General features: G+C 41.7%; 2 protein-coding genes across 3 annotated transcripts; both read right to left on the bottom strand.

The window, feature by feature from the left end:
• Window positions 1-10,443: 10,443 nt before the first annotated feature.
• On the bottom strand, window positions 10,444-16,951 carry LOC135254445 (leucine rich adaptor protein 1-like). Its single transcript, XM_064334589.1, has 2 exons — window positions 16,340-16,951; window positions 10,444-12,064 (listed from the first exon to the last, which is right to left on the bottom strand). Exons 1-2 carry the CDS (start codon window positions 16,634-16,636, stop codon window positions 11,687-11,689), a joined length of 675 nt encoding a protein of 224 aa, XP_064190659.1. The 5' UTR covers window positions 16,637-16,951; the 3' UTR covers window positions 10,444-11,686.
• A 1,241-nt stretch (window positions 16,952-18,192) lies between these two features.
• Window positions 18,193-23,852, bottom strand: tyrp1b (tyrosinase-related protein 1b). Of its 2 annotated transcripts, XM_064334591.1 has the most exons (8): window positions 23,781-23,852; window positions 23,185-23,540; window positions 22,332-22,654; window positions 21,252-21,456; window positions 19,637-19,804; window positions 19,267-19,446; window positions 18,860-19,006; window positions 18,193-18,484 (listed from the first exon to the last, which is right to left on the bottom strand). In XM_064334591.1, exons 2-8 carry the CDS (start codon window positions 23,537-23,539, stop codon window positions 18,276-18,278), a joined length of 1,587 nt encoding a protein of 528 aa, XP_064190661.1. In that variant the 5' UTR covers window position 23,540; window positions 23,781-23,852; the 3' UTR covers window positions 18,193-18,275. The 2 variants fall into 2 exon arrangements, with proteins under 2 accessions (XP_064190661.1, XP_064190660.1); XM_064334590.1 differs by having other exon boundaries at window positions 23,185-23,830.
• Between the last annotated feature and the right edge of the window lies 1 nt (window position 23,853).

The following is a 23,853-nucleotide window of genomic DNA, read 5'->3' on the forward strand; positions in this document are numbered from 1 at the left end:
GATAAACAATTAGCATTCATTATTTTATGTAAAATATATTAAAAGTAATAACACACTTTAAAGTTGAGCTCATAGTTTTGTTTTACTTTAATTAGGTTTAATTTAACCTGACCTGATTTAAGAGAAGATGACAACGCTCAGCTTCCCAGTCAACTGAACTTCTGTTCTGTGTTCTCTCATTTGCATGAAACTGACCCTGAGGCAGCTGACGTTGGCGTGTTGCTGTGCCTCTGTACATACATGATTTATGTGTGTGAGCCTGTATGGGATGAGATGTCTCCACATAGCATTCCTTCTTTCATTTACCACCAGCCTATATCCACTGATGAGGACTTAAGATGGCTGTAGCCTCATTCTCAAATAAGTGGCCGAATTCTCAGTGAACACATTCCCAATCAAATGTAGAATTCCCAAGCCACTGATCACATTCCTAAGCCAATGTAGCAATCCCAAATCAGTGGTCACATCCCCAAGCCAATACAGCAATCCAAAGTCATTGATTAAATTTCCAATCCAGTGGTTGTGATTCCAAATTGGTGGTCACATTCCAAAGTGAAACAAAGCATTCCCAAGCTAGTCGCCATATCGTAAAGGGAGTCCAATGGCAACATTCTCTCATTGGCCATTGCATTCCAAAGCAAAGACCACATTCCCAAGTTAGTGATCCCGTTCCCCAACTTGTGGTCATATTCCCTGACTGACCTTCCTGTTCTATTTCACAAGTCATTCTAGGCACAATCATTGGAAATGAGCTTGTGCTATATGTACTGTGCGACATCGTTCGATTTAATTATTAATTAGTTCATTAGATTATTGTTTTACAAAATGTGTTTGCATCTATATTCTATATGTATCTGTCGCCAAGAAATGAATGCTGAAAACATATTTTGATTTCCAGGGAAGCAGTAGCATTGCCAATAGTATTTACAGGTGTGTTATGCGGAGGAAGAGTGCTCTGTAAATGTTTTCAGATGGTGAAGGTTTTTTAAGTGATAACTGGGGCAGGGATCACAATGTTCAAGCAGATAGTGCTTCCTGGAATTACAAACAATCCTTTTCTTGCAAATGCTTTAAAGTGACCTTCGAGTAAAGCATGTCATTTTAGTTTTTAACTTGTCTGTGTGTTTCTGTACCCTGCATTAGTCTCCAGCTGTTTTGCTCTCTGAACAGACTGGAATGATATTTATTCTGTGTGGGGTTCGCTGGCCCTGACTCTGTTGCTTCCGGGATCAGTGAAGGAGAGAGAACCCCCCCTATCGTGGTCCTCCTTAGGCCAAAATTCCCCAGGAAGCAAGCAGGGTTCCCATAGTTTCCCTGGGACCAAGGAAATGCGTAGTGATGTCATTTGTCCCTTTCAGGTGTGAGGTCACAAATATATGATTAGAATGCTCTTAACTGGACATTCTAATGCCGATATAACACTCACTACTGGCAATAGAACACAATGGCGTTTTAGAACACTGACTTATAATTTAGAGACATTCCAAAAATTCCTACTCTTCAAAGGGTTAAACGTGTATTCCCTTTAACTGGAACTATGCCCATGTAAGGTACAACAAATGCTGTTTTCAATAAGTGGTGGATCTTTACCTTTTAGAGAAAGTGCAGGTCACTCACCCATTCAGGCATCTCCCTGCCAAGGACTTTTCAATGTTTATATTTTGAAATATGCAGGACTTTGCAGTTCCTTGCCAAGGCTCTATTTTGTTGGTTATAACTTGGCATGGTGCTATTGCATTGCAACAGAATTGAACTTGTGGGCTGTGTCAAAACTGAATTGCATAGCAGTGTCTCGTCTCATTTAAACAAAAATGCGTTGTTGTGTGCAGTTTTCTGCAGTGGCTGAGTATTTGCCTCTTTCTCGTAGCCAATTTGCTGCCGCTTTTATGTAGTGGGCTGTTCGTGAAATGAGAGATGAAAGAACGCTCACACACACTCTCAGAGTAGCCAATTAAACGAGACCAGAGAATTCCGATGGAGAGGGGATTCCGAGCAGAGCTCCCATCTTCCAGGGAAAAAGGGGTGAGTGTGTGGGAGTCCAACAGCAGCTGATACTCTCCAGGGCCCTTGGGCTGATTTATCTGTTTTCAGGGTGTGTGTGTGTGTGTGTGTGCGTGTGTGTGCATGCGTGCGTGTACATGTGTATGTATGCGTGTGTGTGTGCCTGTGTGCTTGCCCGTGTGTGTGTGTGTGTGTGTGTACATGCGCTTGCGTGTGCGTGCTTTAACATGTGGGCTTACACTGGATTCTCCGCTGGCACGTAATCTTATCCGTTGTTTTCAATACCATTCCCCTGCTTTCAGACGATGCCAACCAAAACGTTATTCACACGTGTGGCATTTCAAAATTTTTATTAAAGAAAACAGCGCCTATTTTCAGGCTTATTCCCCACCAAATCCCCCACAAAACTCACACTAACAGCTTATGACAATACTGTATAATTTCCCCCATTCCATCAGCTCTTTTCCACAGAGGGGAAGCTCAGTGATCACATCGAGTCATTGAGATGAATGGCTGCAGAGCAGAGTTATAATCTGTATTTCCTTTTGTTTGTGTGTAACGGCACTGCACAGGAAGTGGCAGATGAGTTGATGGGGTTGAAAGCAGAGATTAATTCCTTCAGTTTTGAGAACCACATCAAACATGAAACCTTATCGGGCCTGTGGTCTGTAGTCGTTCCAGTGACCTTCGGGATGCACTTTACGTTTTTTTTTTGGATTAAAGCGTCTGCCAAATAAACTGTGATGTAAAAATGGCCATTTCCGCGACATACACTTTTCACCTCACTTTATGTAACTTTGGGCTTTTTGGCATTTTCACATGAAAGTGAAGTGAACAGGCTGATGTTGAGTGTGAATCTGCATTGGCTTGCTGGGAGTTCCAGTGAACTCACTCCCAGGAGGCAACAGCTGCTGTATTTACATTTCAAAGCCCGCCTGACCAGAGATGTGCTAGCATGTTTTTATTTATTTCTTTTTTCTTAGTTCCTATTATTAGCACGGTCCTCCTCATTTCCAGTTGCGATCTGCCCAGGATGAGACTAATCATTGCATTTACGATCAATAGATCTTTTTTTTTTTTTAATCTGAGAATGCTGTTGCAGTCCCAATCAAAACTGAAAATTGACCAACTGAATGACTGTTTCCATAAGGTTAAATGGAAAACGAGGAGTTGCATAAACTGGCAGAATTACTGCAGAGTGAAGGCGGTAACCAAGGTGAAAGGCGGACACACTAAGTACTAACCATTCTGACCATCAATAAATACCTACACACTTTATTGACTCATATTATTTTTTAAAAATATATTCTTGAATAGGTATAAACAGATTATCATAATTGCATTAGCCCATGATGATACATTCTAATTATAATTAGTTTCTTGGTAGTGGCCTCAGTTTGTTAGTCCCACTGCATCTACACATTTACATGTTGGCTATGTTGGGATAAATGCATAAGAATCTCATTTGCATAATTACCGCACATCTCGGTTCCCGGTGCCAGGTACCCAATTTACACTTGCTAATTGAGCCGTGAGCGGACCACTCTGGCTGCGGAGGTGTGATAAATAATCTGCAAAGGGTTTGGCACTCTCTCTCTCTCTCTCTCTCTCTCTCTCCCGACTCCTGTCAGGAATCCCACAACATGTCTGCTGGCGGCCACAGACGAGACAAGACTCGCGTCACGTCGTGCAGATAAGCATGTCTTTTCACAGTCGTGTCCGTAACAAGATCAAAAATTTACGGATACGGTGGTCTGATCAAGGAACTTCCTGCCATTTCCAGTCATGCCAGTGATGGAAAACAGATCCCTGTAACGCTGTAGCGAAGCCCAAGGTCACAGCTGGACAGATTCCTTAGTAATTTCTTGCTTATTCTAAAATTGTAAAATGTAAGGGCAACTTTTCAAAATTGAGCTGTCTCAACTTAAAACATGGAATAAGCCCTTATTACAACTCAATTGAAATGAGTAAAAAAAAAAGTTTAACTTAAAATGTAAAGACGAGTGAATACTTGAACAACTTAAGTTTGCATTACTCAATTTATTCAATACAATTAATTGCCTTTGAGTGAATAGAGTAAATCAGCCACTTTTATCCCTAATGTTTAGAAAGCATAATGCAGCCAGATGTCCATTGGGTGGCATGTGTTTCTCTGGGTTGTCTCAAGTCGGAACAAATCAAACAACCACTTTATAGGCTTCCAGTGATGTGGTTTATGAACACTATTGTGATATATCATGCCCAGACATGTTTCCCAGTGAAGTATCTGGGACAGAATGGCTTTTCCTGGCATCTCTAATGTAGCATGTAGCTGCTGCCTGATACACAATATAGCGGAGATATTTACTGTTTACAAAGCCTGATAGCATGTATGTTAGTAACACAACAGACAAGTTCAAGTTATTCTACCGTTAGGGCTGTGTGAGCAAACATTCTGATAACAGAAACATCACATACAATATTATACAAAGTCTTAGCTTATCATGAAACCAGTAAAAAAAAAAAAAAAGATAGGAGTATAGTACAGCCTCAGGTTTTGAATGAAGTGACAGTTGGCCGTTTGTTGCCATGGCGTTCTCCCCCTGTGTACGGAGGCCGCATTGATCTATGGAACATTCCAGGAATGCAAGTTCAGGTCGGTCTGCCTCTCCGTCAACACCTCCTCCATCGCTGGCCAGAGAAAGCGACAGAGGTCACTCAATCGAACCAAAACAATATAATAATAATGAATGTTCTGGAAAAAGGGCATTCGGTTAAGACGAAAGAAAACCAAGCCAATAATTCATTATGCAGAGGACATACAGTAGCTCTCCTTTTACGCTTGTATTGTACAATCTTATCTTCCAACAAACAAACGCACTCCCTCACTCTCTCTCTCTGTCTCTTACACACACACACACGTAATTAATATAATATTTCCTCTAGACCTTTAACATGAAGAGAGAGTCGATTCCAGGTTCCTGATACTGGGTTGTGCAGGAATGTCTGTCATGTAGTGCCTATGACTTTTTCTTTTTTACTATAAATCAACAATACCTGGTTGTGCAGCATCAAATGAGGCTACCTGTCGTAATATTAAAAGAAAAAATACATATCATGATGGATTCCAATTTTTAAAAAATCTAATCTAATCTCACCATGTTAAAGCACTGACCATGTTTCTGCAAAGCTGTTTTTAGCACTGAAAGCTATTGATGGTTTATTTCTTTTTGTCACTTGAGGGTAGTTGTTCAGTGGATATCAGTAGTTTATCCAGCCTCCTGAAAGGACTTCCTTTAGGTGTAAACTCCTTAGGGGGATTTAAAATATGTTAAAAATGTTCCAGCAACGTCGCGCAGAGTAATAAAAAGCGCGCACGGGCTGTGACACATGACACAGTAATTATAGCACGCACACAACGCGCTCTACAAAAAAGTCACACCAAAACTCCAGCAAGAGAGCTAAACCGGGCCTAAAAATCATGCTGTGTATACCAGACACTGGAAAAAAACACAATGCATACATACGTACATTTTTCTAAATAGTTCACACACTAAGCATAGGTAGCAAGTTAGTAAAGTTGTGGCAAGTCAAACTAGAAGTGAGGCGTGATTACAAGAGATATGACAAAGAGCTACAGCATCAAGATGATCGTGCAAGTGTCACGTGAAAGCACTAGAAGATCGAGATACAAGTGATATAGGACAGTGATGTGGGATTGGGCCTAACCCTGCCGAGAAGTGGTGTTAGAGTTAGTCAAGGTAATACGGCCTCAGAAGAGTACTGGGAACATGAAGTAAGGAAACCAGGAAGTCCTGACAGAGAAGACCTCTGGGCCCCAGGATCACAGCACATAGTTCACACAGCTCAAGACTTGGAGCGTGTATGGACACAGTGAGCCAATGGGAGCACACCTTCTTCCTCTTACTCTTCCTCCTCCTCCAGATCTGTGTGTTATGAGAAGTCCAAACAGCAGTCAGAGTGCTCTGACTTCAGACTTCGGTTGAGGCGAAAGGAGTTTATTTATTTAGCTGAAATCGGGGGAAGATCCTTCCACTGTTATTATCCCCTCCAGTAATAATAAATATCCCATAATAGACTTCCGCAAGGAATCCTCCAAACACCTGCAGGAGCCACTGTATGTTCCAGGCACTTGTGAAGCACTATTTAATTTACTACTGGAATATAATAACCTCCTTAGACCTGGTAATTTATTTTTGTCCCCTGCAGGGTCCATGAATCTCTGCTCTTGATCTTAATAGCCATATATTCGACTATGCGGAAGGGGCTGATTACAAGGGACATTCGGTAAAATGAAATATTTTCTGGAAAAAATAAACGGAAAAATTCCCGAATATATAAGTACAATTCTGAATATATAAATTCAATTTCTGAATATATAAATTCAATTCTGGATATATAAGTACAATTCCCGAATATATAAATTCAATTTCCGAATATATAACTTCAATTCTGAATATATAAATTACAATTCTGAATATATAAATTCAATTCTGATATATAATACAATTCCCGATATATAATTCAATTTCCGAATATATAACTTCAATTCCGAATATATAACTTCAATTCCGAATATATATATAACTCGGTTTATAATCAGGCATATCACAAGACAGCCGTTTTTACTTTTTGAATAATTTCTTTTTTTTTCTTCATGGGCTACTGAGTGAGAAAAACAAGTTTAACATTAGCATCAGTAAAATTTGACAGTACAATCAAGGATAAGCAAACAAAAACGTTAAATAATTAAAATTTGAATGAGGCAATAATTCGGACTACATTAAGGGGTCCTTATTTTCTTGGTATTAGGACCTTTCAAGTAGGGGCACCAAATTTCACAGGGAATGGCTCAAAGAGCTAGAGAAACAGAAAATAATCGCTTAACCAGCGAGAGTTTCATAGAGAAGTGTCTCAGGTTGTAAACAGGAGCAGGGAAACGTTCGCCTGGTTGAGAGCCTCGGCGAAATAGCATGCAGACCTCTTCCTCCGTAGTTTGGTGTGCGCTGGAACTTGGAATGTCATAAAATCAGTTAGCGAGCTATATGTTATGTTATGATTAGCAAATTACATTTTAGACAGCTAGCTTGTTAGCAAGCACATATTTGGATATTCAATGTTGAAACTGCAGATGCACGTTTATTTTAGTTGTTAATTGTAATTACAAAATGTATTGACGGACATCGCGACAAGCCTACTTAAGATATATCAGCTGATTTAAAAATGTGTGGGTAGTTTTTATCAGCGATGAAAACAAACAGCTCGGTAGTGAACTGAACACCATGACACAGGCGATCTGACAATCAATATAAATCTTTATTAGAACAAGTACAGCACAAACAGCATGTCACAAAATAGTAACGGTAGTACAAAACTTAGTTCAGAGATATTTCACTTCGGTATAATAACATAAGTAATTTTGTGGAGCCTAACACTTTGTACTTACATAGCATTTGCCTCCCCTGCTGACCGTCAACGTTAACAGAATCGCTTTTCCTCACAGTTGTCAGGCTCCCTATTCATTCATTTTCGGGACAACCGAGATGAACAGAGACGCTGTTAACGGACAGCCGATGTTGCTTCACGCTACGAAAACACAATGGAGTCGCCTCCAGAAAAGAAGATGTCGAAGTGAAACATCTCTTTAATCGGCTAACTTGATATGGTTAGCAAGCTAGCTATTTAGCTTTCTTGTGAACCAGAGCTAACGTTATACTTACCTTCATAACCGAATATAAACTTCTCAAAAAAGAATTTATAGCCCTTGTCCAGTTTAGACCGCTTAACGTTCACTGGCAATGCTTCGACAATGCGGATAACATCGGACAGTGAACTTTGGCAGAGCTATCAGGGACTGTGAGAACACACGTCGCTGTTTAGGCTCAATTTTTCGCTGTCAGAAATGGACTTGCGTCCGTAGCAACGGTAACCAGAAACAAAGTATCCCTACATTCGGTTTTGGTCGCCATCTTGTGAAATAGGCCTATAGCAGGGATTTGTTTCCCAACAATGTGCTCAATTTGTTAAAAGATTTTCACAAGTGAAGCCCTTTATCAAAAAGGTAAACAAAAATAACAATAATAATAATACATAAAAGAAACAGGATACTGCTGAGCAAAGAAATCGCTCTTTGCACTTTCTGATCTGTGGCAACACGCAGCGATGTGAAATTGGCAACCCAGCTCTCGCCTCATTAGCTTTGAGATCGTATGTCTTTCACTCCTGACATTTATGTGCTCACCTGGCAACCGGGTCTTTGATCCATCGAAAACAGAGACGTCTTCTTGCGATTAAAATACGCCCCGAAGGCCGCTGTCATTCAACCTGCAAATACTTGTTCTTACCCGGTGTATTATGTTTCAAACAGAACACAGGCAATCCTTTGTGTCTACTGTATATGTATTTAAAAAAATGTGTAATCTCTCATTTCCCAAACAAAAGTTTTCTGTTTAGCTGAAATAAAATAAAATAAAGAACAGATATTAAGTATTAAAGAAAAAAGTATACTAATAAATAACTTGGCGCTTAGAAAGCACTCTTTTCCAGAGGAATTTACACAGCTTACATTCTTTGAACTAATTTATACAGCTGGACATTTTACTGAAGCAGTGCAGGTTAAGTACCTTGTCCAAGGTCAGCAATGGCTGTGCCCATCTGTGAACTGAATCTACAGCTTTGGACTTGAACAGTTCCCTGAGCTACACTGCTTCCCCTGGTTGGTTGTCTTTCACCACTGACTAAATTGAGCTACTGAATTTGGACTGCGTGAATGTGCTGACCTTATACTATTGTGTAGTGATGAATGATCGTAAAATTAAAAAGCACCATGAATGATTGTAAAACCATAGGCTACGTACAGTTTAGGCTTAATATACAGCACACAGTAGAACTGTTAGACCCATTCACACCCATTCATAGATCCTAACTGAGAAACCAACATAGACGTACACTGGATCATCCCCAAGCCAAAAACTGGGTCTATTAACCCATTATATGAACACAGAGATAGGGTTGTATGCTGTATTTTAAATCTGCGGGAGAACAAGTCTCTCCATGCAACTGATGGGGGTTGGGCAGCCGGTAGTAAAATGGCTTGTTCCACTCAAAGCAGTCATTAAGGCTGTGTAATGTTTTACTGGCAGTCAATGAGACATTAACATCTGCATGTTTACTGTTTCGCTGGCTGCCAGAGGAACTTTAAAAACGAACATTTTACGGTTGTGCGGACATTTGTTTTCACTGTTTAGTTTCAGGGGGGACCTGTGCCACAGTCACAGAATTAATGTGCCTGGGTGTGTGTGTGTGTGTGTGTGTGTCTTTTGGTCCACAATCACATCAAGGACACCACACAGCCAGGAATTTGCTGCCAACAACATAGTGGCTTACAGGCCAGTTCAAGATTGTTGTCTCTACTAATAATAAAAATAATAACAATAATTCTAATAACAACAACTATCCATGGCCAGCTTTCTAGTAAAGAGAAAATTTATGATCCAGGCAAGTTATGTGCACATATTTGATGTGGCTACATAGTTAATCCTTGGATAACTCAAAAAAAATACTGTAGTCTGTAATCACTATAAAATTAGATGGTAATACAAAAACATTGTTTTAACTTCCTGGCTTATAAACAGAATGTCCAACATCAAGCTAAAGATAACAGATATTATGCTCAATTAGGCAGTGATTGGTCAGAGGAATCCATGCCATCAAGCACAACAATGACAGTTAAAACAGTTGGTTGTTTGAATGTTGGCATGCTGCATAGCATGTAGAGACTTTCCTTGTGCTTGTCCTCTCCATTTTAAATAATGAAGGCATTACCATAATGGCACATTTACACCTTCTGGTAAAGGCTCATTGTGCTATTGAAATGTTCGACTGCAACCCCACCCTTAAGGATTGTGGTCAATAGTGTTCATACTTTTGTGAAATGATCATGAATTAGCCAGCAAGCCAGCCAATTGGCACATTTATACATATACATGTCCAACTCTTGACTGTGACCTCATCTTGACTGAAATCTTGACTGTGACACATCAAAACATTATTTATATAAATTCACTGTATATTGAACAGAAGATATGTGGATTTTGTAAGATTAGAAATGTTATACTAAAGGAAATAATTGTGAACATGATTCCTAGCGTGTAGAAATTCACCACATACCCGAACTGGTTGAAGCTAAGCAGGTTTGGGCTTACTTATTAATAAGATGTGGTACTGGTGGGTCTGTAAGGATGCCTGTTCCCAGGATAAAATAAATTCCAAAGCTTCAATGCAGTGATAGTCTTTTGGAAGAGACAGTAAACCACAATCCTGACACTGCTCCAGAAACTTATTGCAAAATGGCTGCCGTGCATCACCCAGACCAGAGCTGCATTTACTAAAATTAGAACGGACAACCATTTCAGAAACCATCGCAAAAAAAGTAGGCTACTGTTTTCATGGCCCATAAAGCTTCAAAACTGCTTTCCAGAGTTTAATTTTGACAATGCAAACCAATTACAGAACACCAACGGCAAATGGGACAAGTTCGACAATATCACATAAAAACTTTCAAACAGGTAAAATGTTCCACTGACAAACGAGAGTACAGTTACTAATATAGTTATCTCATACATATAGTTACAATGTGCTCTCAGACCACTTATTTCAAATCAGTCAGTCAATGCTAAAGCAAAAATAAAAATCCTAATTTACCTTGGTCAAAATCTTACTGGAAATGCACTACAATAAAACATAAGTTCCTCAGGACTGATGGTACAGTAAATAAATTATTCAAGTTTTTGTAATATTTACAATATTGTACTATACAATGTCTCTGAAAAATACTTGGTATGAGGAATTCATCTTATTTAAATCTAACAAAGCTAACTTTCTCCAAGTGAAAAAAAATAAAACGTATTTAGGGATTCAAGTCCAGGCAGGTTTAAACAGATTTTTTCCCCCAGTGGTAAAGAATATTTCAGATGAACTTATCGGTATAAAATGGAAGTCTCCTGCATTATTTGGCATATACCTTGCTGTAAACTGTACTAGAAATCATTTATACTCCTACATGTACTTTAAGACAAGCTGTCCCTACATTCAATACACCAAAGAGGTACCTTCAAAAAAAAAATGAAAAAAAAAAAACCATCACACAGCAGGAGGTTGTTCATGCCAAAATAATCACTTAAGCCCTTATTGCTAATTACTTATTTCAGAGAGGCTCTTAAGTAGCTCCCAGAATGCTTTGCACGGGGTGAATACAATCATGCACAGGAGTTTGGAATAAAGCACACAACACTAGGAATGCTCTAAGCGTTTCATAGGTCCATTGTGAAGGGCAGTTCAAACCTCAGAGGCCCCATGAAACACTTATAATTCCTTACTAAAACGCAGCTTTGCTTTGAATCCGATATCCCGGCTCATTATCCGGCATGTAGTGGTGGTGAATAAAAATCACCGCGTCTTTAACTGTAGGAGCTTACTTTTACAGCAGAGAGAAACGCCGTTCTCAGTTTGAATCCGTGCGCCACTATTATGGAGGACCTATAACGTGCTCAGAACCTGTGACCTCTGACCTCCTTAAAAACCCAGGCTGTGACCCAACCGCCCCCCACAAGCCTAAAAAGCATCAGAGGAGCGACCCAACGACGTGGGACACCCCGACAGTTCTCGAAACGCCCCGGAGCCCGGGTCACCCGAAGCAGTAGTACTCGTCCGAGTTCGCCTCCCTGTCCTTGCGCAGGGCGGTCTTGTCCGGGACGACCCGGACGACGGGCGGGTCGGAGAACCCGTCCAGCTCCGCAGGCGGGAGGTCCTCCGCCAGCGTGTCCAGGTAGCTGCCCACGGAGACGGCGTCCAGCCCGTCGCTGTCCTGCTGCAGGCTGTCGCAGCTGCCCCCCAGCGAGGCCTCCTGGCTCTCCGACAGGCTGTACAGACTCCCCGCCAGGCTGCCGTCCCGGCTGCCCGCCAGGCCCCCCCGCTCCTCCATCACCCACTTGATGGACTCGATCCCGTCGTTGATGGTCAGCAGCTGCTGCATCAGCTCGATGTCGATGGCTCGGAGGCGGGCCTGGGTTCCAGCGAAACAGAACAAGAGAACACAAGAGAAGACATCAAACCCTGGCACAGGCAAACGCGTTCAAATATTCACAAAGGCAGCCATGACATCACGCTGTACTGTGATGTCATACAGTATAAAACGACCATGGAAGCTATTGAAGTAAAACCGAAGATTTTACCAAATCGAACAACCGCACTGTCACAAAGGCCTTTCTATAAACAATGATAAGTACATTCACCAACCTCCAGGTATTTAACTGCTTAAGCAGAATCCCATTCAAACATCAAACGATACAAACCAAGAGCTTAAACAATGGATTGTGTTGTCAATGAATGTCACTAAATAGACAATGAACCACAGACAGATGCCATGTGTATACACTATTTATTTAGCCCCATGCATTAACCTGTACAGCAGTTCTACTGAGCATGCTCAGTGAGTCTAATAAAATAGTTCGCGGGACACTTCACAAGTTGTAAACGCACGCTTGAGCGATCGCTTCATTAAGTTTTGAACTATTAAGAAGCAACCGGTGGACAAGAGGGCAGTTACGGTACAGGTGGCTTTTATGAGGAAGATAATTAACGATGGCGCAGGCTTGGCCAGTTTCAGCTCATGGAAAGACTCCACATCAAAGACAAGGCAGGCCGGCCTCCTTTGTGACCTCACGGGCGAGCAGAGCAACGGCGACTTCAGGCGGCCACTCGCGTCTGTAGGAGTCCCGTTTCAATAACATCTGTCGTCCGGAGCCAATACCGTCGCCGCGCCAGAAACGACATGCCCTCCGCCATCTCTGTGGAATTACACCCGCAGTTCACTGCCATTCAACCTTGAGCAGGTCGTTCAAGCTGAGGCACGCAAAAGCTAATTCACAACACCAACACCAATTACCACCACGTTTACGAGAACAATCGGGACTAATTTTGCCATTATGGAGCAAAGGAACCTGCATAAACACACCTTTTGAGCTTTTGTGCCCGTGTAAGCTAACGTCATCAGAAAGAAACTCAAATTTCTGGGGTTATTCAGAAATGTTGGCAAACGTTTCTTCGGACAAAACAGCTGAAGCCACCGTTCCTGGAATGTTTTCTCTGAGACATTAACGCAGTCTTTGGAGCTGGATTTTAAATATTGCCATGATCCATAACTATAACTGCACAGCTGCAAGAGCTGCTTATTAGAGCTGATATTTGCACATTGTTAAGATGAATCATAAAATGAACGGGGAGAGCTAAAAATACCACCTGCTCTTCTGTGGTCTAATAGGATAGGATATTCTCACCATTTCATAAATGAGTGTGTAAAACTGCAATAGTTTCCCTCAGAAACGGTACTGTAATGTGGTTAATTGATTGTAATGTGCTTTATAATTTTGAGTGCCATTGTTTAGAAATGCTTCCCGACCAATTATAAAAGGAAACACTTGAATTTATTGTAACTTTGCATAGTAACCTGTCAAGTTTCATTGAATTAGGTGTTCAACAGTATGAGCTGTGCAGTATAGCTCCAACTAATTTGGACAAGTCCTGCAGCTTCACCTCTTAAAATATTAGTGTCTGAGGTAGCGGCAGTGTAGTATTAGGGTTAAGATCGTGTGTAAAAACGTAATCTGTATAAACTACTCTCTACAAGAGTTTATGCTAATTACCAAAATATAACACAGATCACATTTTTGGCTTTTTTTGATGCTCCTTTGAGATTTTACTGTCCCAATTCATAACAGAAAAGTAAATGGCAGCTTCTATATTGTATGCTCTATACTGCCTACCTGTAAAAATTGCTCCTTCGGCATTTCAACAATTTACGGGACATATACCGAGTTTCAATGATTGTGTGTAAGATAGTGCGGCGTGAACAGTGATGACAAGCTTACACTGTTTCAGTAACCAACCGTATGCTAGTTACCTCTGTGAAACAGTAACCACTACCATCGTGTGGGTTTTTACAGAGAGCAGAAATGTTCACTGGACATTTGCCAGATAGGATCTTCTGATAATCAGAATGTGGGTTTAAATTAGCCTGGTTTGGGCAATGGCCTGTTGAGGATTTAACAGTTGGGCAAGTTCACTGTTTGCTTGAGTTGAACTCCAGTCTCCATCGCTGGGTTTATGAACAGGAGCACTGACAGCATGTCTCAAAACTGATCCGGCAGAGCACCGTCTCCGAGCTGCAACAGGACACCACAGGACACCATCAGTTATTTCTAATTTAACCGTCTTCAGTAATTAATTTCTTCATCACACAGAATGAGATTCTGCAGGTCAGAAGATTGGGTGGACGTTTTCCAAGTCAATTAGCGTTTTGCAGATGAGTTGACTTGGTCGCAGCAGTCAGAACTTTGACAAACCACAGGACTCTTGTACCGTTTCCAGAAACACTTCAGTAGGCCTGATAATGGGGATGCCAGCTCGAGAGAACATTCTGGAAATTTGGCTTAATGACACAGAACCATACTAGGAGTGCCAGTTCAGCTCACAATGTGGTCAGTGTTTGCTTAATGATAGCTGCCACTGCTAAAGGTTAGGCCTTCTCACTATGACAGCTAACAGCATACCCAGTTAACACAAAATTCTCACAACTTTACTGGATTGTTTCGCCAACGTTATAACATTACCACATGACAGCAACATTGTGTAAACAAGGCAAAAAGATAGTTTTGAAAATAGTCAGAAACCCTTCAAAATTAAACACTGTAAACACCTGTTTTGGTTTACCAACATTACCATAAACTATTTGTGAGACAACATTTTATTTAATTTTTTACAGTTGAGCTATATTTTCTGGAGCACAGGCAGCTGCCAAACTTGACACCAAACTTGCAGCTGTCTGATAACAATCGCAAACTTACTTTTATCCTTGAAGCCTTAAAAAATATTTTATTTCTCAAATGCTTTTGTTCAAATGTGCATTGCCCTGCATCTCATGTACTGTTTCCATCATCAAACAGTAGAACACTGACCATGTAGATACTATGGCCTGGAATTAATAAACATCTATCCTTAACTTTCTCTGAAAAATAAACTGGATTGTTACTTTGTTTACAGAATAAAGCGATCCCCCCCAAATATTTGAGTGAAAACGGAACCGAGGAAACAAGAAACAACACGAGATGTGACTCCAACGCAAGGGCAAATGTTTATAGAGTCCTGGCCGCAGTATCAACAAGGTCACCACTGGAAGGAACACGCGCGCAAAACAGTATTCCTCTACGGTCTACAAGGCATGGGACACGTCTCTGCCCTTTAGGTCACGGAAAGACTTCGTCAGCAGATGTTACCACTGGTATTGTCTGCGCAATACTTTAACCTCCGTGTCAGAGACATCCGTTTTATTGGGATCAGTCTCGCGCTAACAGTGATGTGTGAACTGCGCCGCAGCTGTAACCTCGGGCGATAAAGTCCGCCGAATTTACGAGCTATGCGAGTGAGTAAAGGCCCGTTTCATTCGGCCAATCCATACAGAAAACCAACGTGTATGGATTCCAAATAGAAAATCACAATTCTTGTTGCACACACTATTCAGACAGTAGTTGAATCTTTTTAAATAACGTATGGAAGACAGTCAGATCACCACATGAGCTTATCGTGCGTCGTGCCGTTATCATCAAAGTTAAACTAGACTCAATCTAATTTTATTGCTTAAGGAAAGTGTAAACGCACCATGCGATTACACGTTTGAGGTTGGAAACGTGCGGAAGCGCGCAAAACACTGACGTTATAATCTCTTGTGAATCTCACTGTGCTCAATGCGACCGGGTGACAGACTTTAAAAGACATTCTTCTTCCCCAATAATAAGTGACATCACATATTACGATTAGACATATCTGGTTACATAATAGCCTGAGTGGAATCGAGGGTCAATGCACTTTTTCCGCTAACACGAGAAGACAGCTGGATCGAATGTGCTGACATTCATTTGCAAATATTGATGTATTCGTTTCGCCAAACCGGTTGATTTATTTCTGCAATCGGAGTAACGTTCCAACTTCACGGCAATAGCCTAACTAAAGCGCGTAAAAAAAAAAAAAGAAACGCATCTCCAAAATAGCCTTCTAACGCAGATGATAAAACTGTCAGCACAATGTTCGTGAGAACAGGCAGACCAGGAATCCAGTGAAATGCCAAGTGACATATGTAGACAAGTGCTGACACTGTACACTGTAAATGAAGGCAGTCACCTCGCTTCCTACCAAACTCACAAAGTTCAAGGCTGAAATCAGCTGTCTACATGATAGCCAACGCATATCGAGGTTCACCTCTCGTAGCCCCCCCACCAGCACTCACCATTTCTTGCTTCAGAAACGTCATCTTCCTCTGCAGACGCACCGAAGCGTTTGTGGATTCCTGGTTAAAAGGGACAGACGGCGTCACCGGCTTTTCGTCCATTGTGCCTTCCAGCCTCCCCTCTGTGATTGATCGTGCGAGGCTCTCAGGAATTTTTCGTCCAAGCTTTGTCTCGATGTCCTTAAAATCCAGACCGCATTTATCTCCCATTGCGCAAAAGAGCTGCGGACCTGGCAAAATATGGCTTATATTTGAGCAGCACGTGATGACCCGAATGCAACTTCGCGCTGTCACCATTGACTACCTTGCAAATAAACAAGAGAAAGTAACTATTGGCTTCCAAAAAAAACGTGTCTAAAGTTAGTCTAAAATATCAACAAAAATACCATCCTTTTTAGTTCATGCCGAACTAAAATCCTCAGTTGGATAACATCACCATTCACCATCAGAAAGGAAACTATTCCAACTTAATGCTTGTTGAACCCCTGGATGGGAGCATGTGAATAGCATCCATTTACGTCAGGCCAGCTGTTGGTGTGTCCAGTCCATGGGGAACTGGGGTTAAGAGCAGCGAATGAGCACCTCAACACCGCGCTTCCTCGTCTGTGAAACTTTACACCCTCCAACAGGTGGGCAGCGTTAGACACGCCTATTTACCGTAAGTTTTCGAAAAGCGTACATTTTTGCAAGTGGAACTTTGATTTTTATTTGTAGAACATTTGCGAATGATTTTTTTTGCGCGTTAGTTCAACTACGACGACTCGAAAGCATTAATAATACAATATGATTAAGATACTTGAAATGTCAGAGTTAGATTACTGCTATTACGAGTATTACTGAAGGCACATCATAGCAGTAAAATAGAGATTAATTAAATCTCATAAATCTCTCGCTCCCGCTCCCCCCCCCCTCTCTCAGTCACACACGCAAACACACAGTGTCTTTATGTATGCCTTCCACAAATTTATTTCAATCTAAATATTAAGATGAGTCATTCACCTGTTCAGTTCCAAAAGCAACTGCTACATTCTGGCTCCAAATAGTTTTGTTTTTACAGCTTGACGTAACTTAAACCAAAATTCAAAATGAGAGGGGAGTTTGATGAGTAGTCAGCCACTCCGTTTAATTCTCTCATTTAAAATAAACATCGATTTATAAATAAACGAGGCCGATTGTGAAGTTTAAAATTGTGTCCGAATTGAAGTAATTTGCTTTTACGCCCCCTGGTGGATAATGTGAGGCACGAACAAAGTATACAATTCAATTCTCACTAATACACTGCATGTGTACTTGTTCTTCTGCGTGTATAAAACTTATACGTTTACTTGCTTTGTAAGTTAGACTAAAGCTACAATAATATTTTGTTATGGTTGTAAACATCAGTCCATATTTATGTTTAAAACGATCCTGCAGCTAAACGTGACTGTCATAATAAAAGCTGAATCACAATCTGTTTATCAAATATCCAGGATACCCAGTCTCATGTTGTCAATTTATATTTACTATGTGATACTAATTTTTTTAGTTTTGATGTTGTTAACTGCAGAACCTGCATGACAAAACATTCTGAAAATGATTATTTGTTAAGAGGCAACAAATAAATAACTATTCGGAACAACTACAGAAAAAAATAGACAAGAGAACCCCTTATTCATTTTTTACACTTTTATTTTGTGTAGCTGAACTGTAATTTAATTTAAAAAACATTATCTTTCCGTAAATATTGGCAAAAATATCAGTTCGATAAAAACAAGAAAGGAAATGCACTGGTGCGCCATGAACATTTACAGTGTCAGTCATGAGCTACAGGAGGCTACGTCTACGTGATAAGAACACACGTGCACAGTATTCAGAGATTCAAAAGCAACTGCATCTTTATTTTCAGTTGGAAGTAGACGGAAGGGACAGGGCTCGTGCTCGGCGACGCCGGGCCGCCTCAGACCACGGACTGGGTCTTGTCCTGCCGCAGGTCGTGATCGTCCGAGTATCGCTGGTACTGGTCCCCCAGGAGCGGCTCGCGCCCCTCGTACGCGCGGTACGACCGCGCCCGCACCGCGCAGGTGGTCACGAAGCAGATCACCGCCAGCGCCACCACCGCGCCCACGATGGAGACCGTGATGACCTCGGTGGTGGTCAGCGGGCGAGCTGCACGCAGACACGACAAACACACGCAAAAACACACACAAAAGAGTCTGAGTGAGAACACAGGGGGGATATAAGATCACCTGCTGTCACAATGATGTCATATGAAACCAGGAGAGGCTCAATTCACATTCTCCAATATACAATATATTGGGATGGAAGATATGTCATCCAGCCAAGGTACGCATTGGCACGGCATGTTACAAATATACCACAACATGCAAGCTAATAATATACTTCAGTAACACCACACATCTCTGTTAGAACTGAAAGTTTATACTTTCAGTTCTGTACTGCAATGCCACAGTGATTTATTTTGGTTAGGTATCTGTATGTTTTATATTATTTTAATACTGCTTTTGAGTATTTTGTACTCACTTGGCCACTCGACCTCGTACGCATAGCCCAGGGATTCGGGCGCGGTCACGAACATCTCAGCGTTGGTCACCGGTGGCCAGAAGGGAACCATGTTGAAGTCTCTGTTGTGGCCGATGGGAGCGTTTTCCACGGGGTACACGGCGGCACCTGGTGGAGAAAAGTCGCACAGCGCTTCCGCGTGAGGGCCTCTTTCCAATTTACGATCCTTAAATACGGACGTAAAATATAAAAAATAATTTTGTATAATAAAGCAACGGGAAGAAATATATATATTTTTTTTGCTTAGAATTCAGCAGAAACAATCATTCCACCACTGTTCCTTTAAAAAATGGGGGGGGGGCATCCCCCCGGACCGCTCTAGAGGGTTGCAGTTCTCGGGGTTTAAAACGTGATGTTCAGTAGCTCACCAGGGCTGTGCCTTCTCAGCCACTCGTCGAAAATGGCGTCGGTGAAGGTGTGCAGGAGGACGAAGATGGGGTCGTTGGGGGACAGGTGTGTCTGGCCCCCGGTTCCGTTCAGAAACAGGTGGGCCAGGTTGTGCAGGCTGCGGACCACCGGGTCATAGTTTCCTTGCGGCGCGCTGTACCCTGGCGACAAAACAGTGCATCCGTGTGTCAAAATAAAAGCATCACAATGTGTCCGTGTGTCAAAATAAAAGCATCACAATGCGTCCGTGTGTCAAAATAAAAGCCTCACAACACGTAAAAAATGTGTAGGGTCTCAGGAGGATATACAGTAAGTCGTTTTGGATAAGGGACAGCAGTGGCTCTGTCTCACCTTCGATGGTGTTGCGGAAGCTCTCAGACGACGTGGAGTAGAAAGGGGGCGTGTCAAAGGTGTTCAGCTCCAGGCAGTCCACCACGTCCTGAGGCTCCGGCAGGCGCTGGACCATGGGGCGAGCCGAATTCCCCGCCGGGTTCCGTCGGATTGGGCTGCTCTCCGTGTCTATGGCGGGAAAAAACATGTGTAGATGAGGTGACGTGATGAGGTCACGCCCGGGGGCGCTCTCCAAACACCAGCGACATTTATCAAACTTTCAAATGGGAAAACCGTGAAACGCCACAAACAGCAGCATCAGGGAGTAAGGATCAGGGAACCAGAGGGTTTCAGGTTTTAATCCTATAATCCCATTTAATCCCATATGTCACTGTATTTGCACTCTTGGGTTGGATACCAAATAATAATTTAATAATATTAATCCATAGTTGCTCCATCAGAATCGGCACTTTTTCAAACAGGCATCACCCTGAAAGTATAATAACAATAGCATGAAGCAACCAAGCCTGCAGCTATGAGCCAAATTTGAGCAAACAATTGACCATAGAATGAAACTAGAAAGCAAACATGCAGGCATATATTTCTAATACGGAGCATCATTTACAAGGTAAAGAGACTTTAAAAAAGGTTAACGTGCTATAAACTTGCAATTCGACTGTGTTGCATACAGTAACACAGGGGTTAAAATCACAACAGTCATGTCTACGCTCACTAATTTTGTACACAATGGGAAATTCTGTGGATTGGGAAGCCCAGGTTTAATTTAATTTCCCTCGTTTTCCGAAGTAGATATCAGTTGCACCATCCTGTTTTGTCCATTAGAGGGCACCGCTAATTAATACAAAACTATAGTATCAGGGAAAAAGTGGACTAGTGAGGGAGGGTTGGATTACAAGCTTTCAGTGTTAGTCCTTTCTAAGCAGAAGTTATGAAGCACTGGGTTTGTGTTCAGGTTCAGAGCCTTTAATAAAGCAGGTTCTTTTCATCATTATATTGCAAGTGTACCAGATAATATTTTTTTTTAATTGTATATGAGTTTATTGAAGTTGATAGTTGTAATTAATAACTGAAGCCACTGGGCATTTATCCTGGTCCGGCTACAGCCAATCATTCCAGTCATTCCCTCATTCCTTAATTCCCAGCTTATGATTGGTCAAAGTAATCATGTGACCATGTCGTGAGAGTCAAGAGGCCATTCTGATAAACAAGAGGATTAAAAAGAGGGTAACAGTGAGGCCTTTTAAGTATGAGTTTTTTTTTTGTTGAGAATTCTGCTCATAATCTCAGTTAAAGCCTGGGTGGCAAGAAAAAGTATGCAGGCTCAAGTAATTGTTTTGGTGAGGTATTTGGTATTTTCTTGTATATTCATTCAGCAATATTACCTGATTTCATTGCACTGCAGTCTATCCCAGCATGTGCATAAAAAATTTCTATTATTATTATGAACAACAACAACAACAATTGGTTAAATACCCCAAGCCTTCAAGGACCAGTCTTGTAAAAGTGATTTATAGTGGTGTGGTGGTTCAAAAAAATCCACTGCCCACTACTTTCATTGAACTTATCTTCAGCTCTGAGCAGATGGGTGAAGTAGATAACCCTTTTTCTTACTTACTGTTGCAGATGGTCCCCAGCGAGTCGTAGTCCTCCACACTCTCACAGATCACCCTCCACTGAGAGAACAGGGAGTTGGAGCTGATGCCGCTCGAGTCGAAGGTGCTCCTGGCCCCCAGCAGGTCGTCCGTGCAGATGTCGCAGGTGCTGCCCCCGATGGCGAAGTTCCAGTACGGCAGGGCAAAGCTCGGGTCCTGGAGCATGTCCTGCATAATAATAATAACAATAATAATAATAATAAAATACTACTAATACTAATAAAAACACTACTACTTCTACTTCTACTACTACTACTACTAATAATAATAATATATACAAGATACACATCACACAGTATATCCTTGTGAGAACAAGCTGAAAAAAAGTATTTTAATTGTCTTGAATGACAAAATTATTTTTTTTTACTGAATATCCCTTATTTTCAGTGTAGTAGAAACAGAGACTCGTGTCCCCTACAGGGGATAAAAATGAATTGCTGGGTCTTAGGAGGATGTAATTAGCTCAGCGTTAATTTAACTCCAAACAGAATTTATTTGAGTCCAGCAGGAATCAAATGTGCCCTTTCAGACTTAAATTGTACTGTAATAATGTACTCAGATTGACTCAACACTGAACAGTTTACTGTGAGCCCACTCCAGATACTGGACTACTGCACACACAGTAAATGCTCGTTTTTTCTAGGTTTGGGGTTAAGGAGCACGCTGTGCATGGTTTGTCTCATATGTGATACAATGACTGTCAACACATTATATTCCCCAAAATAATGCCATGCAGTCAGATTGCTATTTACTGCCCAGGGGAATCACTTCCCTGTAAGCCAATATACACATCTTATATGCATAATAACCTTCAGCTGTGGAGTGTAAATGATTATTAGAAAGGATGCCTGCATGAGGTGTTCCATTATCTGCAACAAACACCTGCCTCGATTTCACATTTTCGTCTTCTGACCTCTAAGAAATGAGGGTATTGTGAGCTAGTAAAGGTCTTTACATGAGGCCACCTGCTGTAGTTCGGGCATGAATTTGAACATTGCGCCGCATAGATAAATAAACGCGGAGCCCGGCGCTCTTCTCCTCACCTGCATGTCTCGCTCCAGCTGCAGCAGGTGATACCTGTGCCAGGTAACAAAACCAGGGCCCTCGTGCGAGAAGTCCACCCCTCCGAAACTCTGCTGCCCGGCTCCCAGGAACGTCTTGCTGACGGAGTAGTAGTGTGTCCACACGAAGTAGTTGTATATGGTGATGTTCTCGAACTGCATTGTGCTGCCATCCGGGCCGAAGACTTCTTGGTATCTCCGGGTGGCGATGACCAGGTCCGGGTGCACCGTGCGTTTGGCCTGATCCAGCGCGTTAACGAATGCTGCCTTTTCGGCCGCGCTCATTTGCATCACGTTTCTCCTGACTGGGGACAGGGCACCGCCAAAATACATGGGTGAGCAAGCGTTTTCGGAGTAAAATAATTAGCCTAATGTGCACGTTTTGGTTCCGTTGCGTAGAATACGCTTACCTGGAGTTAAGTGGAGCTTTCCACGTGTGCCCTACAGTCATTTGTAATTTTAGCTACTATTTTTCTGCAGTAGAGATGTATCACGCAATGGAATAGGTCATTGGAACGTGATACAACATGAAAAGTTACCTAGAGGAATTAGGAATATAGCCTCCTTATGCGGCGTAAATTAACTTCCTTTCCGTGTCCAAAATGCAATCCATTTTAAAATAAACGTGATTGCCTGACAATCCGCATTTTCCCAATCTTAAAAAACTAGGACATCAACTTGTTACCTATTGATTGATACGGGAACTCATGATTAACATTCCTACATAATGCTTATAATTTAAGTTTATCGACGTATTATGCTGAACAAATTCAGGCTAAATAGTAAATAAGCCAGTGCCATTTTAGTGGGAAATGCAGTTTTCTAGTGGTCTTACCTACAGAAACCCGCAGGTCACAGTTAACTCCAGTAAATCCGTGCCTACACCGCCCGCAGTTGTAACCGGAGAAGTTTCCGTTGCACTGACAAGTGCGATTGAAGAACCTGATGGGCCACCGCTCGCGGTCATCCCGGCCATCGTGGGGATACTGCGGGCCGTGGGGTCGTCTGTCGGCGCTGATTGATACGCACTGTCCCCTTCCTGTGCTGGATCCGCACGCGTCATTCGGCAACCCACTTGGTGACGGACAACACTGACCACTTCGTAGCCCCTCTGGAGTTACGCACTCTCTTGGAAACTGGGCGCGCGCAAGCACTGCGCAAAAGGTGACCAGGAACCCATATTTCCACATGCTTACAAAAGAAAAAATCCCACAAATCTTAAATATCGAAGTTTCTCTATTTAAAATGAATAAACGACAATAACACCTACCATGCACTTTTTCTTTTCTTTTTAAATCTATTGCTTCTTAGATTAACATTTTAACCTATCACGCAAGCAAAATCTTAATTTATTTTACATAAATAACTTGTTCAGTTATTATTTGTACTGGATACAAACATAACACTTTCAAAATAGAGCGTGTTATCTACCTTCTTTCATGAAAGGTTCTGCACTGTTCTGATACCCCCCTGTCAGAAGGAGAGAAAAAAAAACCGCGAGCGC

The sequence above is a fragment of the Anguilla rostrata genome, chromosome 5 (genome assembly GCF_018555375.3).
Source record: "Anguilla rostrata isolate EN2019 chromosome 5, ASM1855537v3, whole genome shotgun sequence".
In the NCBI taxonomy this organism is placed as follows: Eukaryota; Metazoa; Chordata; class Actinopteri; order Anguilliformes; family Anguillidae; genus Anguilla; species Anguilla rostrata.